This window comes from Vigna unguiculata, chromosome 7, assembly GCF_037176805.1.
Source record: "Vigna unguiculata cultivar grain cowpea cultivar isolate G323 ecotype 2 chromosome 7, ASM3717680v1, whole genome shotgun sequence".
Taxonomy (NCBI): domain Eukaryota; kingdom Viridiplantae; phylum Streptophyta; class Magnoliopsida; order Fabales; family Fabaceae; genus Vigna; species Vigna unguiculata.
In genome coordinates, this window is record NC_140798.1 from 31,346,988 (window position 1) to 31,365,622 (window position 18,635).

Consider the following 18,635-nt stretch of genomic DNA (forward strand, 5'->3'; position numbering starts at 1 on the left):
AATCAATTGAAAGAATTAACAAATAAAGCCTAAAAACTGTAAAACGTAAATTCTGACTTGCATTGAACTGGAATTGCAAGCACAGATTGTTGTTGACTAATAAATTGTAAATCAGAGATAGAATTGAAATGTAGAAACATCGTTGAATCTAAAATTGGAAAATAGATTGAACAAAAAATAAATCAACGGTAGAATAACAGAAAGTTATAAATGCAACAAAGATTGAAATTGAAAATTTGAATCTTTGTCATCACTCCTATTATCATTGTCACTACTATCGCATTGTCACTGGTTTATTTATGAAAATGGTGTTTGATTTAACATAAATAGGTAAATTCTAAAAGAATTTCAAAACATTTGTGACTTCTTGATTTCTCTTGTCTATAATGAAAATCTTATAAAAACAATTCAAATTGAAGATGTTTCAAACAAATATTTGTGTGAAATCTGATACAATGCTCTAAAATTTTGATAATATATAATCCTTCAATGTGTGTGTGTGTGATATGTGGATGAGTAATGTACATCGTAGTCATTAAAATCAATATAAGAATATGATATGGTGGTAAGTGTGGATATAGGTATCACGTGGTGTATACGGAACTAAAGAAGTAATCTTGTGTTTAGGAAAGTGAAGGTTTATGGTGAAGAAGATTTCCCATGAGAATTTGTGCATGGATGAAGTGTGGGAAAAAAAAATTAACTTCTCATACTCTTGAAAGCAATAGTGAGCATGTTGACCAAATTAATTGCAACAAAGGAAACCTAAACGGTACACTCTTGTTGATTTAAACATGATTTGGATTCTGAAAAGTATAGGGTATACAAATTACCTATCAACAATGCGGGGTGATAGCTAACCAAACTTAGACTTTATAGTTCAGAGATTTTAATTTCTTTTTCTTTTTGCAGGTATATATGTGCAGCTGAGAATAATAAAGATCAAATATTGCATGGAAGAAAGAATTCAACATTAGAGTAATATGTCAGTTGTATGACTTGGTGGGGACATCATAACAGACAATGGGGCAATGTAGAAACATTATTATATGTGTCGTCCATAAAGAAACATTGCAGAGTTCTAATTTGTTAGTTGATTGCCAGTAGTTCCACGTCAAATTGGACAAACTAATAACACGGACATCCAATTCTATTTCTATTCTTGCAAAAGGGAACCCGAGGTGCACAATGATCACAACTTGCCTTTCTTGCTAGATGTTTTACAAATGAATACTTTTTATTTGTAATCATGCTTGTTCCCCTTTTTTTCCTCCCCTTGGTGGAGCTGCTGTTTAACTTTATAGAGGTTTCCAACTCATCCTTGTTTGAATCCTCCTAGGATCTGGGAGGTGTGACTGTTTTTCCGTTATCCTGAGGAGAGAGGGGTTGTGGTTTAAGTGAATTGGGTCTTTCAGATAGGTCGGGTCCAAGTCGGATCCAGTGCACCGGAATATGTAGGTCGGCTCTAAGTCGGGCAGAGTATGTCAAATGGTGTTAAGGTCGGTTTCAGTACAAACCCAATACGTCTGCACACCTTGGTCTGCTCTCTCTTCTGAGTCTGACCCAATACGTACATACACATAGGTTGTCTTGAAGTCCACTGTACATACACATAGATCGTCTTGAGTGCATGTGTTGGGTATTGGGCTCCCTTCCTATGTGGAGAAAAGGCCCAAAATTTGAGAAGCCCATGTCTCACTTAAACCTAGTGGAGAGGAGGCTATAAAATAAAGAGAGAGGCAGAACAATAGAGTAAGAATACACTGAAAGCCCTAACACATAGAGGGAGAGGTAGAGGGAAAATTCTGTTCACGTTTTTCATAGAGCTGTCGCAGTAAATTCGGCGCTGCGGATTCGTTCACCGTTGGATCGGGCTGAAATTTTTACAGCAGGTTCGGAACTCATTGCTCTTCATTCTGACCGGTCGGATCTTTGATACGAGGTCTGAGTTGGGAGATATTAATTTCGCACTGCAGCAGTGATTTGTAGAGGTTTTCCTCTCTTGTTCTTCTCTATTTGAAAGCTTTGTTGCTTTGTTATTTGGTTGGGTGTTGGCACTAATTTGTGCTATTGATTAAGACTCTTTTGTACTCTTGTTGATCATAGTGAAGCTATTTCTTTGGTCTGGACGACTCGTGGTTTTTACCCTTGATTTGAGGGGTTTTCCACGTTAAAAATCTTGGTGCCTTTATTTGTGCTTTTGGTGGTTTATTATTGCTGCTCTTTGATTATTGCTCCTCATAGATTCTTGCAAGTTAGGGGAAATTATATCCGCTGCATTCTCTGGTATATTGTTTGTTATTGTTTTCCCCATCAGAGTGGTATCAGAGCTCTTGGTTGGGCTATATTTACTTGCTTGAATGATGGAGGCAAATGCAAAGATGGTTGCTTTGAATGGTACAAATTATCATTTGTGGAAGGGCAAGATGAAAGATTTATTATTTGTCAAGAAATTGCATCTTCCGGTCTTTGCTACACAGAAGCCAGATTCTATGTCTGAAGAAGAATGGGACTTTGAGCACCAACAGGTATGTGGTTTTATTCGGCAATATGTTGAAGATAATGTTTATAATCATATTGCTAATGAGACACATGCCAGAGCTTTGTGGGAGAAGATTGAGTCTTTGTATGCTTCTAAGTCGGGCAATAATAAATTGTATTTGTTAAATTGCTTGATGAATTTGAGGTACATGGAGAATTCTTCTATTTCTGATCACTTAAATGAGTTTCAAGGGCTCCTAGATCAATTGTCAGGAATGAGCATAAAGTTTGATGACGAAGTTATGGGATTATGGTTGCTTAATACTCTACCAGAGTCTTGGGAGGTATTTCGGGTTTCAATTACGAACTCTGCCTCGAATGGTGTTGTTTCTTTTCAGATGACAAAGAGCGGTGCTCTTAATGAAGAGATGAGAAGGAAGGCACATGGTTCTTCATCTCAGTCTGAGATGCTTGTTACAGAAGCTAGGGGGAGAAGTCAGAAAAAGGAACATAAAGGTGGTAGAGAGAAGAGTAGGAGCAAGTCCAAGTCAAGATACAAGAATTTAGAGTGTCATTTTTGTCATAAAACTGGGCACATTCAGAAATACTGTTTTAAGTGGAAAAAGGAGAACAAAGACAAGAAGGGCAAACAGAGAGAGAATGATCATGATGATGATGATCGTGTCACTACTGCTACAGATGGTGATCTTGTTCTTCTTCGTAACTTTGAGTCTGTTAATCTTGTATCTGATGAGAGCATGTGGATTATTGATAGTGGTGCTACACTGCATGTTACACCTAGGAAGGAGTTCTTCACATCTTACACTTCTGGTGATTTTGGAGTGTTGAAGATGGGTAATGATGGTGAGTCTAAAGTGATTGGTGTTGGTGATGTTTGCCTGCAAACCAACATGGGAGTGCAGTTGTTGCTTAAAGGAGTCAAACATGCTCCGGATGTCCGTTTTAATTTAATCTCTGTGCAGTTGCTTGATGATTGTGGTTATGACAATCACTTTGGTTCTAGTAAATGGAAGCTCACTAAAGGTAACTTGGTTATGGCCAGAGGGGAGAAACAATCTAAATTGTATTGGACTAAAGCTTTGGTTGCTAAAGACAGTGTGAATGCTATGTATATGGAGGCATCTTTGTGGCACCGGAGGCTTGGTCATATAAGTGAGAAAGGGCTTAACTGCTTAGCTAAAAAGGATGTGCTTATGGGATTGAGAAATGCAGAATTGGAGAAATGTTCTCATTGCATGGCTGGTAAACAAACCAGAGTATCTTTTAAGAAGCATCCACCCTCAAGGAAGTCAGAATTACTTGAATTGGTGCATTCTGACGTTTGTGGCCCATTAAAGGTAAAGTCATTTAGTGGTGCAGTTTACTTTGTTACTTTTATTGATGATTGTTCCAGGAAGCTATGGGTCTATGCTCTTCAGCGGAAAGGTCAAGTACTTGAAAAGTTCAAGGAATTTCATGCTATGGTTGAGAGGCAATCAGGCAAGAAGCTGAAATGCATCCGTAGTGATAATGGTGGTGAGTACCGTGGACCTTTTGATGTTTATTGCAGGCAGCATGGTATTAGACACGAGAAGACTCCTCCTAAAACTCCTCAGTTGAATGGTCTAGCGGAGAGGATGAACAGGACCTTGGTTGAAAGGGTTACATGTATGCTTTCAGAAGCAAAGTTGCCTAAGCACTTTTGGGGAGAGGCATTGCTTGCAGCTGTGCATGTTATTAATCTCAGTCCCGCAGTTGCTTTGAATACTGAGGTGCCAGACAAAATTTGGTTTGGTAAGAATATTAGCTATGATCATTTGCGTGTCTTTGGTTGCAGGGCATTTGTTCATGTTCCTAAGGATGAAAGATCCAAGTTAGATAAAAAGACAAGGCAATGTATCTTTATTGGCTATGGTGAGGATGAATTTGGCTACAGGTTTTATGATCCTGTTGAGAAGAAGCTTGTTAGAAGTCGTGATGTACAATTCATGGAAGACCAGACCATTGAAGACATTGATAAGGTGGAGAAGACCACACCCGAGAAAGATAGTAATCTCACTGATGGTAATCCGATGAGGTTGCCCGCTCACAATTTGGAGAATGTTGAAACGGAAGCTCAAGACAATGAGCAACATGGTGATGTTGATGATCAACAGTTTGGAAGTGGAGTAGAGGTTCCAATTGATGATGCTCAAGAGGAACATGATGATGATGACGATCTTGGTGATATACCTGAATCACCTCAAGTCCAACTCAGGAGGTCTAATAGACAAAAACAACCTTCTACAAGGTATTCCTGTGATGAGTACATAACCTTGACTGACGGTGGAGAACCTGAGTGTTTTGAAGAGGCTTTGGATAGTGAAGAGAAGAAACAGTGGCTGGATGCAATGCAAGATGAGATGAAATCTTTGCATGATAATCACACTTACGACTTGGTGAAATTGCCTAAGGGCAAAAGGGCATTGGAAACTAGGTGGATTTTCAGGGTGAAACAAGATTCAAATTCTACACTTCCAAGGTACAAGGCCAGATTAGTGGTGAAAGGTTTCAGACAGAAAAAGGGTGTTGATTTCAATGAGATTTTCTCACCTGTGGTGAAAATGTCATCCATCAGAACTGTGCTAAGTTTAGCTGCTACTCTTGATTTGGAGGTTGAGCAGATGGATGTGAAGACAGCTTTCCTTCATGGTAATTTGGAGGAAGAGATATACATGAAGCAACCTGATGGTTTTCTTGTTAAAGGCAAGGAAGAATATGTGTGTAGACTAAGGAAGAGTCTATACGGTTTGAAGCAGGCTCCAAGGCAGTGGTATAAGAAGTTTGAGTCTTTTATGTGTGAGCAGGGTTACATGAAGACTACTTCTGATCATTGTGTCTTTGTTAAAAGTTTTTCTAATGATGACTTTATTATCCTGTTATTATATGTTGATGACATGCTTATTGTTGGAAAAGATATTTCCAAAATTGACAGGTTAAAGAAGACACTTGGCGAGTCTTTTGCCATGAAAGACTTGGGAGCTGCTAAAAGGATTCTTGGCATACATATCTCACGTGATAGGAGAGAAAAGAAGATTTATCTATCACAAGAGCAATACATTAGGAAGGTGTTGCAGAGATTCCAGATGGAAAATGCTAAAGCTGTGAGTACTCCTCTTGCTACTCATTTTAAACTGAGTGTTAAACAGAGTCCTTCAAATGAAGTTGAGAAGACCAATATGAGTAGAGTTCCTTATGCATCTGCGGTGGGCAGTTTGATGTATGCGATGGTGTGTACAAGACCAGATATTGCACATGCTGTTGGTACAGTTAGTCGATTTTTGTCAAACCCAGGTAGAGAACATTGGAATGCTGTGAAATGGATTTTGAGGTATCTTCATGGTACAGTTGATATGAAGCTTTGTTTTGGAGGTGATAAACCTACTTTGATGGGTTACTCAGACTCAGATTTGGCTGGGGATATTGATTCCAGAAAGTCCACTTCGGGCTATTTGATAAAGTTTGCAGGGGGAGCTGTGGCTTGGCAATCAAGACTACAAAGGTGTGTAGCGTTGTCTACTACAGAAGCAGAGTTCATTGCTATTACTGAAGCATGCAAGGAGGTGTTATGGTTGAAGAAATTCTTGCAGGAGCTTGGTTTTAGGCAAGATAACTATTCATTGTTTGTTGATAGCCAAAGTGCTATCCATCTTGGTAAGAATCCAACTTTTCATTCTAGATCCAAACATATTGATGTGAGGTATCATTGGATACGTGATGCTTTGGATGCTAAGTTGTTGGAGTTGAAAAAGGTTCATACAGATGATAATGGTGCTGATATGATGACTAAAGCATTGCCAAGAGGAAAGTTTGAAGTTTGTTGTGAGATCGCCGGTTTGGCGGTTATCTCCACATAGTTGTGAGGGGGAGATTTGTTGGGTATTGGGCTCCCTTCCTATGTGGAGAAAAGGCCCAAAATTTGAGAAGCCCATGTCTCACTTAAACCTAGTGGAGAGGAGGCTATAAAATAAAGAGAGAGGCAGAACAATAGAGTAAGAATACACTGAAAGCCCTAACACATAGAGGGAGAGGTAGAGGGAAAATTCTGTTCACGTTTTTCATAGAGCTGTCGCAGTAAATTCGGCGCTGCGGATTCGTTCACCGTTGGATCGGGCTGAAATTTTTACAGCAGGTTCGGAACTCATTGCTCTTCATTCTGACCGGTCGGATCTTTGATACGAGGTCTGAGTTGGGAGATATTAATTTCGCACTGCAGCAGTGATTTGTAGAGGTTTTCCTCTCTTGTTCTTCTCTATTTGAAAGCTTTGTTGCTTTGTTATTTGGTTGGGTGTTGGCACTAATTTGTGCTATTGATTAAGACTCTTTTGTACTCTTGTTGATCATAGTGAAGCTATTTCTTTGGTCTGGACGACTCGTGGTTTTTACCCTTGATTTGAGGGGTTTTCCACGTTAAAAATCTTGGTGCCTTTATTTGTGCTTTTGGTGGTTTATTATTGCTGCTCTTTGATTATTGCTCCTCATAGATTCTTGCAAGTTAGGGGAAATTATATCCGCTGCATTCTCTGGTATATTGTTTGTTATTGTTTTCCCCATCAGCATGTATACACATAAATTGGCTAGAGTCTAGTCGTCGGGGTATATGCTATTTTTAATGCAATCTCAACTATGATGACAAAGATAAATCAAGTGACAGGCTTAATGACCAAACTACTCAAGTTGAATGCATTTGTGAAATTGAAAGAACTGCTAGGAGTTTGCAAGGTTACTAACTTAAATTGATTATAACATAATAATATTTAGGGGGGGATATGTTAGGATAAGAATTGTTTATTTGCTGCTGATATTTATTTAATCAATTTGTTACTGTTAATAAAACCCTTAATATTAGGGACTTAGTTGCAGTTAGTGTCTCCACGTTCTTAGGCTCTTTAAATGTGGATATTTATTTACATTAAGTTACAAAAGGCTTATATATAAGCCCCTCCATATTAATAAAGGAATGTGCATTTCTCTGCAATTGTGTGTAGTAGTTTGTCACCCAAAAGTTTTATCTAGTGATGAATTAACTTGGGGGTTTGACATTTCTTCTCCATTTCTACCGAGCCGGTTGCATCTGCATTTTTTTCAGTGGCCCAATTTTTGAGTTAATCAGTTGTAATTTTGAAATAAAAAGTGGAACGATTTCCCAACGAAAGCTTGCGCGTGCGGGGTAAAGTCAACCTTTAGATGGAAAACACGTGTAGAAGTTAGGTACAAGGTTATGATGAGTTAAACTGACAATGAAGCTTCTAAAAGTCACAGAGAACAAGTATATGGCAATCCTTACATCTCAAGGAGATTGGAGGAAGGAAAAGGTCATTTGTGTCGAGACATGTTTTCATGAAGACCGATGGGTTTTACCGTCTCAATATTGGGTCGTCTATTGGTTGAGTCAATCTGCTTAAAGGCATTGAATTCAACCTACAAGATTGGGCCTAAGATCATCTAGTTAGCGAGTAATTAGATTTTGTTACTAGATTGTTAATTTTTATATTATGTTATCATCTAGTACTTTATTTCGTAGTAATACTTTGTAATTGAAATATTCTCTGATATTTTGGATGATAGAAAATTTTTAAATGTTTTTTTATAAAAAATTTTAACTCTCGCGAAATATTTTGAACTTAGTGTTATTTAGTTTGAGTCAAAAGAGTTGTTGTATCTTTTATATTCAGTTTAAGGTTTCTAACTTTGTTACGAAGCATAAATATACAAAAAGGAAAACTTGTATATAATAAGTTTTTTTGTTATTTATTTAGAAACGCGAGTTATTAAAATTAATGAAATTAGAATGACATGGTTATTCAAGATTGATACGCATAATTAACCGTGAAAAAGGATAAGCATAATTAGCACTTGAAACTTTAAAAGTAGAGGTAGCCAATTTGATGGATAGTAATGCATATTCGCGTAAGAAACTAAAGGCAATGCGAAATTGTCGATTCATAGCAGAGTCCACAGAAGCCATGAATAATTTGAGAGAGATGTTGAAAGTTTCTAAAAACAAAATCTCAAACGTACCATCCATCTTTAGGAAACCAAAGTTCTATAAAAATGATTCTGCAATAATCAGCAATGCTCATAGCACCACCCCCGTAAACAGCAGGGAAGAAGAGAACCTTTTTCTCTTTCTTATCGTTCATACCTATTAAAGTTTAAGAAGAAAAAAACAAAAAAAAAAAAAGAAAATGGAAAAGAACGCGACAATGGTCTCTGCTGTTTCTCTGATTCTCGTAGTAGGCGTTGCCCTAGGCGTTGTCGCTTTTGTCTCCACCGGGGACGAGGAACCCATCGCCGCCGCAGGCGACAGCACCGGAAAGTTGACCACCCACGCGAAAGCCGTGCAAGCCGTGTGTCAAAACAGCGACGACAAGGAGTTCTGCTCCGACACTTTCAGCTCCGTCAACACCTCAGACCCAACCGCATACGTAAAAACCGTGGTGAAAAAAGCGACGCAGGACGTCATCAAAGCCTTCAACCTAAGCGACACTCTCACCGTCGAAAACACCAAGGGAAACTCTAGCATCAAGATGGCCCTTGATGATTGCAAGGACCTGTTGGAATTCGCCATCGATGAATTAGAAGCCTCCCAGCTTATAGTCCAAGAGAACAACATTAATAACATCAACGCCCGCGCCGCCGACCTCAAAAACTGGATTGGCGCCGTCGTGGCGTACAAGGAATCGTGCCTGGACGGCTTCGACACCGACGGAGAGAAGGAGGTGCAATCCAAGTTGAAAACCGAAAGTTTGGACAGTGTTGGGAAGTTAACGGCGTTAGCGCTTGACGTTGTATCCGGCTTCGCGGAAATACTCTCTGACTTCAATTTGGATCTGATTACCAAGACTTCGTCTCGTCGTCTTCTCGATGTGGACCAAGAAGGATATCCATCGTGGTTGTCCATGCCGGATCGGAAGCTCTTGGCGGATACAGCTTCCGTTAAACCTAATGTGGTCGTTGCCAAGGATGGTAGTGGCGATTATAAGAGCGTTGAGGAGGCTATTAACTCCTACCCCAAGAATCATCAAGGCAGATACATTATCTACGTCAAGGCTGGTACCTACGATGAATACATCAAAGTCGACAAAAAGAAGGCTAGACTTCTAATCTACGGCGATGGCCCCACAAAGTCAATTATCACCGGCAATAAAAACGTCGTCGATGGTTATAAGACAATTAGAACCGCTACCTTCTGTGAGTTACTCTTCTATTTTCATTTCAATGACTAGGTATCAAACAACACGTGAAAACAGTATATTAATATGTGACAACCGTTTGCAGCGACGGTGGCAGAAGATTTCATTGCAAAATCTATCGCATTTGTGAACACCGCCGGCGCGGCCAAACACCAAGCAGTGGCGCTGCGCGTGCAAGGCGATCGGTCGGCCTTCTTCGACTGCGCCATGCACGGTTACCAGGACACGCTGTACACCCACGCTCATCGTCAGTTCTACCGCAACTGCGAAATCTCCGGCACGGTGGACTTCATTTTCGGCTACGGCACAACCCTGATCCAGAACTCGAGGATCATTGTGCGGAAGCCAGATCCGAATCAGCAGAACATTGTGGTGGCGGACGGGACGGACCAAAAGAACATGCCGACGGGAGCGGTGCTACAAAACTGCGAGATCGTGGCGGAGCCGGAACTGGAGCAGGTAAAGACGTCGTTCAAGTCATACTTGGCGAGGCCGTGGAAGGCATATTCGAGGGCCATCTTCCTAGAAAACACGATCACCGATGTGATTCAGGCTGATGGGTTTCTTCCCTGGAATGGTGACCTGAACCTGGACACGTGTTTCTTTGCTGAGTATGAGAACACTGGCCCGGGTGCCGATGTGAAAGCTAGGGTGAAGTGGAGTAAAGGGGTCCTTACCAAGGATGATGCTACCAAATACACTGCTGACCAATGGCTCCAGGCCAACGCCTGGCTCCCTGCCACCGGCATTCCTTACACTCCTGGCTTCAACAAAGCTTGAACTCAAACTCACGCATCAACAAATGCATGCATGTCCTTTTTGTAGCCATTAACAAAAACATTCCCCAACACCTTGCTATATATCCCGTGTTACTTAGGTTTAGATGAACCCAAATACTGTATAGTAACCAAACTATAGAAATTCCTTGGATCATCGTTTCACATTCCAAGAGTGCATGTCAGTATATAGTACTAAGCAATAAGCTATCATTCATTCATTCATTGTATATTGTATATGTACATATATATATCGATGAAGGGCATGAGAGGCTTGTCAATTTGTTCACTGTCAATCTTTTTCTTCCTACCTTTGTGAGTTTTTAGTGCGCTACTTTCTGTATTTTCAATGATTCATTATTTTGGAAAATAATACTTTTTCTCTATTTCTTTAGTCTCATCCTTTTTATTTTATGTGATTGAGAGGAGATCATTAATTCTTTCAAAAAAAAATAATGATATATTAATAGAGATGTCAAAATGAGTTTTAACCCGTGAGCCAACCCGGCTCACCACGGGTTCGAGCTGGGTTGGGTTGAAAAAAATTCAACTTTTTCAAAAGTGGGTTGAACTCAACCCGACTCTCTTAACACACGGATTAAACGGGTTCGAGCCGAGTTGAAGGTGGGTTGGCCCACTTAACCCACCAATATTTTTTTACAATTTTTTTAATTTTTTTTTAATTTTTTTTAATTTTTTTAAAAATTATTTACTACTCCTATTATATTTGTTCACAATTTCATATTTTTAAACGCTAGAATATTGCTTAATTAGATTTGAATAGTTTGAATATTTAATTAATTTGATTGTCAAATTATATATGTTGATACTTTAATCTTTAACTATAATCTTTATAGTAAATTACTCAAGTGACCGTCTTATAAACAATTTTTTCTAAATTAGCATGAAAAAAATGTATAGTTTTTTATTTATATTTTGTTGAATAGCATGACAGAAAATTTGTAATATTAGTCATACTTTCTTAGACTATATGGTACTTTCTTGAAAATAATTCTTCATATATTGGTGGTGAGCATGATCAAAACATTGGTTCTTGATTTTACTATGATTGTCATCTCATAGGTTACTAAAAATTTATTTAAATATTTGAATACTAAAAAATAAATAAATAAATAATTTTTTTAGGTGGGTTGGTGAGCCAACCCACTTAACCCACCAATCCGTGGTGGGTTGAGCCGGGTTACAAAATTTCTGGCTCACCATAAAGTGAGCCGGGTTGGGTTCACTCATTTTCAACCCGGCTCGTGATGAGCCAACCCGTGTGAGCCGGAGCCGGGTTGGCTCACTTTGACATGTCTATTAATTAATGATCTAGGGACCTATTTTTGATCAAAATCAAGTGTGTCGTAGCCTTCTGATTTTTGTGTGCCCTAAGCCAAACAATATCGCTATAAATTTAGTTCTTCACTTTTTCTTTCTACGGCTTCTCATTTATTTTTCTAGAGATACTTGCTTATTATGATTAATTTTCATACATCTCTCTGTAGCACAGTAGTCCTCTGTCCTTCTCATTTTATTTCTTAGATTGATCACGACTTTCCCTCATATCTTGTTGAAAGTGAAGTAGTTTAATTTAAAATACACTAATGAGTCACTCTCATTTGTACGTTTCTCTTTTTTTCTTTTATAAAATTTCATTTTGAGCTCGATGGATATATATAATTGTATTGGGATAATTAGATCCTCGGACTCCGACCTAGTTTCACAGTAAGTTAAGATAAGGCCAGCTCGGACACCGACCTAGCTCCGCCACCTACCAGAGTGGGCCGAGCTCGGATTCCGAGCTAACTTTGAGTATGGTCGCCAGCTCGCAGGACGAAGTCAGATATTTCCCTCAGTCATATGTCAGAGTAATCATTGTTAGGCCCAGCAGGCCCACTATATAGTAACTCCCTAAATTATCGGAAGTGGTTTCCCAAACCTAGGTTTGAACACAGGGACCATCGAGATACGTGGTTAGTTACTTGGACGGTTCCCTAAAAGACGCTGAAAGAAAGGGAGCAGTTTCGGATCAGTAGGGATGGGAGGTTACTGGAAAGAGTATTTAAAGAGCCATAAGGGAGTAAATAGGGGAAGGAATCAATTCAGAACAGTGAGAGAGAGAGAGACTAGAATTGTTCTGGTAGTTAACAAAACCTGAATTTGCACACCGGAACATTGGCGCCCACCGTGGGACACGGTAAAACTTGAAATCGGCACCACAAAACAGTAACAAAACGAAAGCGGGTAACAATGGCGATCACGGCAACAGAGAGCAGCAACAACGACCGGGTTTCTTTAGAACAGGTCATGCGACAAATTGAAACCTTGAGGCAAGAAAATGAAACTGTACGAAAAGAATCAGAAGAGGCTAGGCAAAGATTGGAGGAGTCTATGCGTCAGCAAGAACAACTGCAAAAAAGCAACGACGAATTGCAAACTTGGATGAGAGATCGTAGCCATTTTCGAGACACCAACCTTCCGAGGAGAGTAATGGACGAGCAGGATGAGAACCATCCGCTGGCTAGGGCGATCGTAGAGGAGATCATCCCGCCCCATTTCATCATCCTAAAAATGATTCCCTTCACTGGGGAAAGCGACCCGGAAGCACATTTAAAGGCTTTCCGAGCACAAATGTTAATATCAGGAGGAAGCGACGCGGTGCGGTGCAAGATGTTCGTAGGCATTCTATCAAACACGGCGTTAAAATGGTTTGGCAAGATCCCCCACGCCACCATCACTTCTTTCAACATTTTCGCTCGCCTATTTATGGAAAGATTTGCAGTAAATCGTCCCAAGCAGCTACAGATAGCAAATATGTTCGATATCAAGCAACGTCAGGAGGAGACTTTGAAACAATTTCTCAACAGATTCTGTGATGTCAACATGGGACTCGCAAACCCTAGCGAGGAGATGCTAGTCGGAGCTTTCGTAAAAGGATTGCGAGCTAATTCTTTTAGCGAATCTCTCATTCGAGCACCAGCTATGACGCTAGCGGAAATAAGGAGTAGGACAACCGTTTATATCGAGACAGAAGAAGCCATGCAGAGGAAAAGGTTAGAAGAAAGACGGCCTCAGTCCGAGCATAAAAGTAGGAAAGTCCGACGTCAAATTATGGAGACCTCCTCCCCGTATAAAAAAGCTAGCCGCAAATTCACTCCCTACAGTCCACATCATCATTCAGATAAAAGGGCCTTCAAATCTTCGTGTCCTTCCTTTTCTGAATCCAAAGCTCGAATCTTACAAGATGAAGGAGTTAGCAGATACTTGCGTTTCCCCATGGAAACCGGACGACTCCTCGGAAAAGAAACCTCAGCCTGGTGTGAATTTCACAAGACCCACGGTCACAATACTGAAGATTGCTTTCCTCTAACAGGGCAATTGGCAAGTTTAGCCCGGAGAGGCCTCGTGGACAAATATATTAAAGGCAATAATGCAAAAACTAAACCTGCCGAACAGTTCTCCAAAGCTACTGCAGGACCTCACGAAATTCCCGTACTTGGAGATTTCAACACTATAGCAGGAGGATTTGCAGGAGGGGGTCCGACCAAGTCAGCCAGGAAGCAATACGCGCGGAATATCATGACGGCAACGGTCCTAGAACTTTCAACGCCCATACCCAGTATCATCTTTTCGGCAGAGGACACCAAGGATATAGTCCCTCATGAGGACGATCCTGTGGTACTCTCAGTAATCATGATGGGTCGAAATGTGCATCGAGTGCTGATCGACCAGGGCAGCTCGACAGATGTCATGTTCTATGACGCTTTCGTCGGCCTTCAGATTCCCAGAGACCAGCTTCTACCTTTCGATGGAGTCCTAGTCGGTTTTTCAGGCGAGCAAGTTGAGGTCTGAGGGTACGTTAACCTAAGGACAACATTCTCTGACGAACACGCAGCAAAGACCATAGTAGTTAAATACATTGTGGTCAATGCCCCCTCGTCTTATAACATGCTGCTCGGGAGACCATCCCTCAACAAACTCGGCGCGGTCATCTCCACTACACATTTGAAGATGAAATTCCCGGCTGAAGGAAAGGTGGTCACGATGAAGGTCGACCAAGAAGTGGCACGAAAATGTTATGAAAAAAGCTTGCGAACTCGTCGAGATACCTATAACCTAACCCAGATCCCTGGCTCCGTAGATAGGTCAGATTCCGAACTTGATCCACGACCACCAACTGATCAGGGCCCTCAACCTATTGGCGAACTCAAAGAGTTGGAAATACTCCCCGGGAAGAAAATAAGGATCGGAGTCGACCTCGATCAGACCACGGAGGCAGCGATACGACGAGTCTTACAAGCGAATATTACCACATTCGCATGGTCGGCCCGGGATATGCCTGGGATTGACCCAGACATACTTTGTCATCACTTGAACATCAACCCACAGGTAAAACCACGAGTTCAAAGGCGTAGGAGACTAAATGAAGAAAAGGAGAAGGCCGCGACGGAGGAAATAAAAAAACTGATGGAGGCTGGGCACATTAAAGAAATACAGTATCCGGAATGGCTCGCCAATGTAGTCATGGTTAAGAAAGCAAATGGAAAATGGAGGATGTGTGTCGACTTCACTGACCTAAACCTGGCATGTCCCAAAGACTCTTATCCCTTGCCGAATATAGATGTTCTGGTAGATCGCGTCTCCGGCTGTGGTCTGCTGAGCTTCATGGATGCGTACTCAGGGTACAACTAAATCCGCATGCATCCGACAAACGAAGACAAAACTGCCTTCATGGGAGTAAGGGCCAATTTTTGCTATCGAGTGATGCCCTTTGGTATAAAAAATGCTGGGGCCACTTATCAGAGAATGATGGACAGGATACTCCAACCTCTACTAGGTCAAAATGTAGAATCTTACGTAGACGACATGGTAGTCACTTCCTCAGGAAACGACGTTCATGCCCTTGACATACAAGAACTTTTTGACACCATCAACAAGTACCAATTGAAGCTAAACCCAGAGAAATGTGTGTTCGGGGTTAAGGCAAGAAAATTCCTAGGTTTTATGTTGACAGAACGAGGTATTGAAGCTAACCCAGATAAATGTCAGGCAATCATCAATATGAAGAGCCCGAGTTGCATGAAGGAAGTTCAGCAACTAATTGGAAGGATGGCTGCCCTGTCCAGGTTCCTTGCCCGTAGCGGGGACAAAGGTCACCCCTATTTTCAGTGCCTAAAGAAGAACGAAAGATTCCAGTGGACATCAGAGTGTGAAGATTCCTTTCTCCGGCTCAAGGAATACCTAAGCCAACCACCGGTGCTCAGCCGACCACAGAAAGGGTATCCTTTACAATACAGTAACTGAACATGCCATAAGCTCTGTGTTAGTACAGGACCGAGAAGATAGACAATACCTAGTCTACTTTGTTAGTCGATTGCTACACGGCGCAGAGAAACGGTATCCAACCCTCGAAAAAGCGGCCCTAGCTGTCGTCACTTCTGCCAGGAAACTCAGACATTACTTCCAGAGTTTCAGTATCCAAATAAAAATTGATCTCCCCGTGAAGCAAATTCTCAAGCGGCCAGACATGACGGGGCGTTTGGTGAAATGGGCCATAGAGCTAGCAGAGTACGACATAAACTACGAGCCGCGAGGACCGATCAAAGCCCAAGCATTGGTCGACTTCTTGGCTGAGCTCACCTTGCCTACACCACTAAACTCGGACCAGGCTCCCATCAACTCAACCCCACCTGAATGGATCCTATCCGTCGACGGTGCATCAAATCAAAAGGGAAGCGGAGCAGAAGTCGTCCTCGAGGGACCAGGAGGAATCCTAATTGAGCAATCCCTGAGATTTTCGTTCAAAGCCAGTAATAACCAGGCCGAGTACGAAGCTCTGATTGCAGGCATGCTACTAGCTAAGGAGATCGGAGCGAAGAAACTGTCAGCTCGGAGTGACTCGCTATTAGTCACAGGTCAATTCAACGGTGAGTTCTCAGCAAAGGATCCTCAATTAGCAAAGTACTTAGAGTATGTAAAATTGTTAGTAAAGACTTTCAGGGTTTTTCGTCTAGATCATGTTCCCCGACAAGACAATAGTAGAGCAGACCTTTTATCCAAACTCGCCAGTTTCACCAAACCTGGCCAGCACAGGTCGGTGATCAAGGAAACACTCACTTTGCCCAGAGTGGATTCATCCAGCGAAATCAGAATAATGAGCTTGAATAGGATCTCTCAATCTGAATCGTGGATAAATCCTATTAGATCCTACATAGCTGATGGAACCCTGCCTGATAATGCGGAGGAAGCGCAACGCGTGAAGAGAAGCTCATCCCATTACACCCTCGTGGATGGGCACCTCTTTCGTTTAGGATTCTCAAGACCAATACTAACATGTGTGGAGAACGCAGAAGCTCGAAGGATCATGTCCGAGCTACACGAAGGGATCTGCGGCAGCCATATTGGAGGACGAGCCCTGCTGCTAAGAATCCTCCAAGCTGGTTATTTTTGGCCCACTATGAGGAAAGATTGCATAGAACATGTTAAGCATTGCGATCCTTGCCAAAGACAGAGCGATGTCCACCGGGCTCCCCCAGAAATACTGCACTCCATACATGCCCCTTGGCCTTTTCATACATGGGGGATAAATATCCTTGGACCTTTCCCCCTAGCAAAACGCTAGTTAAAATACCTTATTGTAGCAGTGGAATACCTAACGAAATGGATAGAAGCAGAGCCAGTAGCCACCATCGCTGCATCAGGAGTAGAGAAGTTTATATGGAAGAACCTCGTATGTCGATTTGGTGTACCTCGTCGTCTCATATCCGACAATGGAACTCAATTCTCCAGCTCTCAAGTGCGACGCACATGCCAGAAATTGGGAATTACCCAACGTTTTTCTTCCATAGAACATCCACAGACTAATGGTCAAGCGAAGGCAGCTAATAAGGTAATACTCAAAGCTCTCAAGAGAAGGGTTTTAGCAAGTAAATCTCCCTGTCCCGAGGAAATCCCCAGAATCCTATGGGCCTACCACACGACACCACAGTCAACCACACATGAAACCCCATTTAGCCTGGTATATGGAACGGATGCACTACTGCCAATTGAAATTGGGAGTCCAGCAGAAGGCAGAAGAGAAATAACGCCGGAGTCAAATGAACAAGGAATACAAGCAAACTTGGACACTTTGGAAGAGGTTCGAGAGCTAGCAAGGATTACTGGAGAAGCTACGAAACAACGCGTAGAACGGAAATATCGAACCAAGGTAATTCCCCGGGACTTCAAAGTTAATGACCTCGTCCTGAGAAGAGCACATCTGACCGAGGTCGAACACAAATTGTCGCCTAAGTGGATCGGACCTTTTCGGATAAAAGAAGTCCTGCATGGAGGAGCATACAAAGTAGAAACATTGGATGGAGCCGCCATTCCTAGGACATGGAACGCTTCAAACCTGCGTTTTTACTTTAGTTAGCGTTCTTTATCTACTCTTTGTTTTATTTTGTCGTCATGTAATTCTTTCTTCAAATAAACCCCGCACTCTTTTTCCCTACCTTATTGGAGGGTCTTTTAACGAGGTGGGCGTCAAACTCATATATAAACCTTCTTTTTTTTTTAGAATTTTGTTAACTCAGACCGACCTAGCCACGAGCTAGACATAAAACCTCAGCACGCTGAGGGCTTACTCGGATCGACCTAGCCACGAGCTAGGCATAAAACCTCAGCACGCTGCGGGCTTACTCGGTCCGACCTAGCCACGAGCTAAGCATAAAACCTCAGCACGCTGAGGGCTAACTCGGTCCGACCTAGCTACGAGCTAGACATAAAACCTCAGCACGCTGAGGGCTTACTCGGACCGACCTAGCCACGAGCTAGGCATGAAACCTCAGCACGCTGAGGGCTCACTCGGATCGACCTAGCCACGAGCTAGGCATAAAACCTCAGCACGCTGAGGGCTTACTCGGTCTGACCTAGCCACGAGCTAGGCATAAAACCTCAGCACGCTGAGGGCTAACTCGGTCCGACCTAGCTACGAGCTAGACATAAAACCTCAACACGCTGAGGGCTTACTCGGACCGACCTAGCCACGAGTTAGGCATAAAACCTCAGCACGCTGAGGGCTTACTCGGACCGACCTAGCCACGAGCTAGGCATAAAACCTCAGCACGCGGAGGGCTTACTCGGTCCGACCTAGCCACGA

The 18,635-nt window shown here is 41.9% G+C and overlaps 2 protein-coding genes across 2 annotated transcripts; both read left to right on the plus strand.

Moving 5' to 3' along the window:
• The first annotated feature begins 8,587 nt into the window (after positions 1 to 8,587).
• Positions 8,588 to 10,781, plus strand: LOC114190957 (putative pectinesterase/pectinesterase inhibitor 21). The gene is made up of 2 exons (XM_028080053.2): positions 8,588 to 9,714; positions 9,802 to 10,781. The coding sequence occupies exons 1-2, from the start codon at positions 8,709 to 8,711 to the stop codon at positions 10,494 to 10,496; spliced, it is 1,701 nt and encodes a 566-aa protein (XP_027935854.1). The 5' UTR covers positions 8,588 to 8,708; the 3' UTR covers positions 10,497 to 10,781.
• A 1,964-nt stretch (positions 10,782 to 12,745) lies between these two features.
• On the plus strand, positions 12,746 to 14,347 carry LOC146884796 (uncharacterized). The gene has a single exon (XM_085676036.1). It carries the CDS (start codon positions 12,746 to 12,748, stop codon positions 14,345 to 14,347), a length of 1,602 nt encoding a protein of 533 aa, XP_085532162.1.
• The last annotated feature ends 4,288 nt before the right edge of the window (positions 14,348 to 18,635 follow it).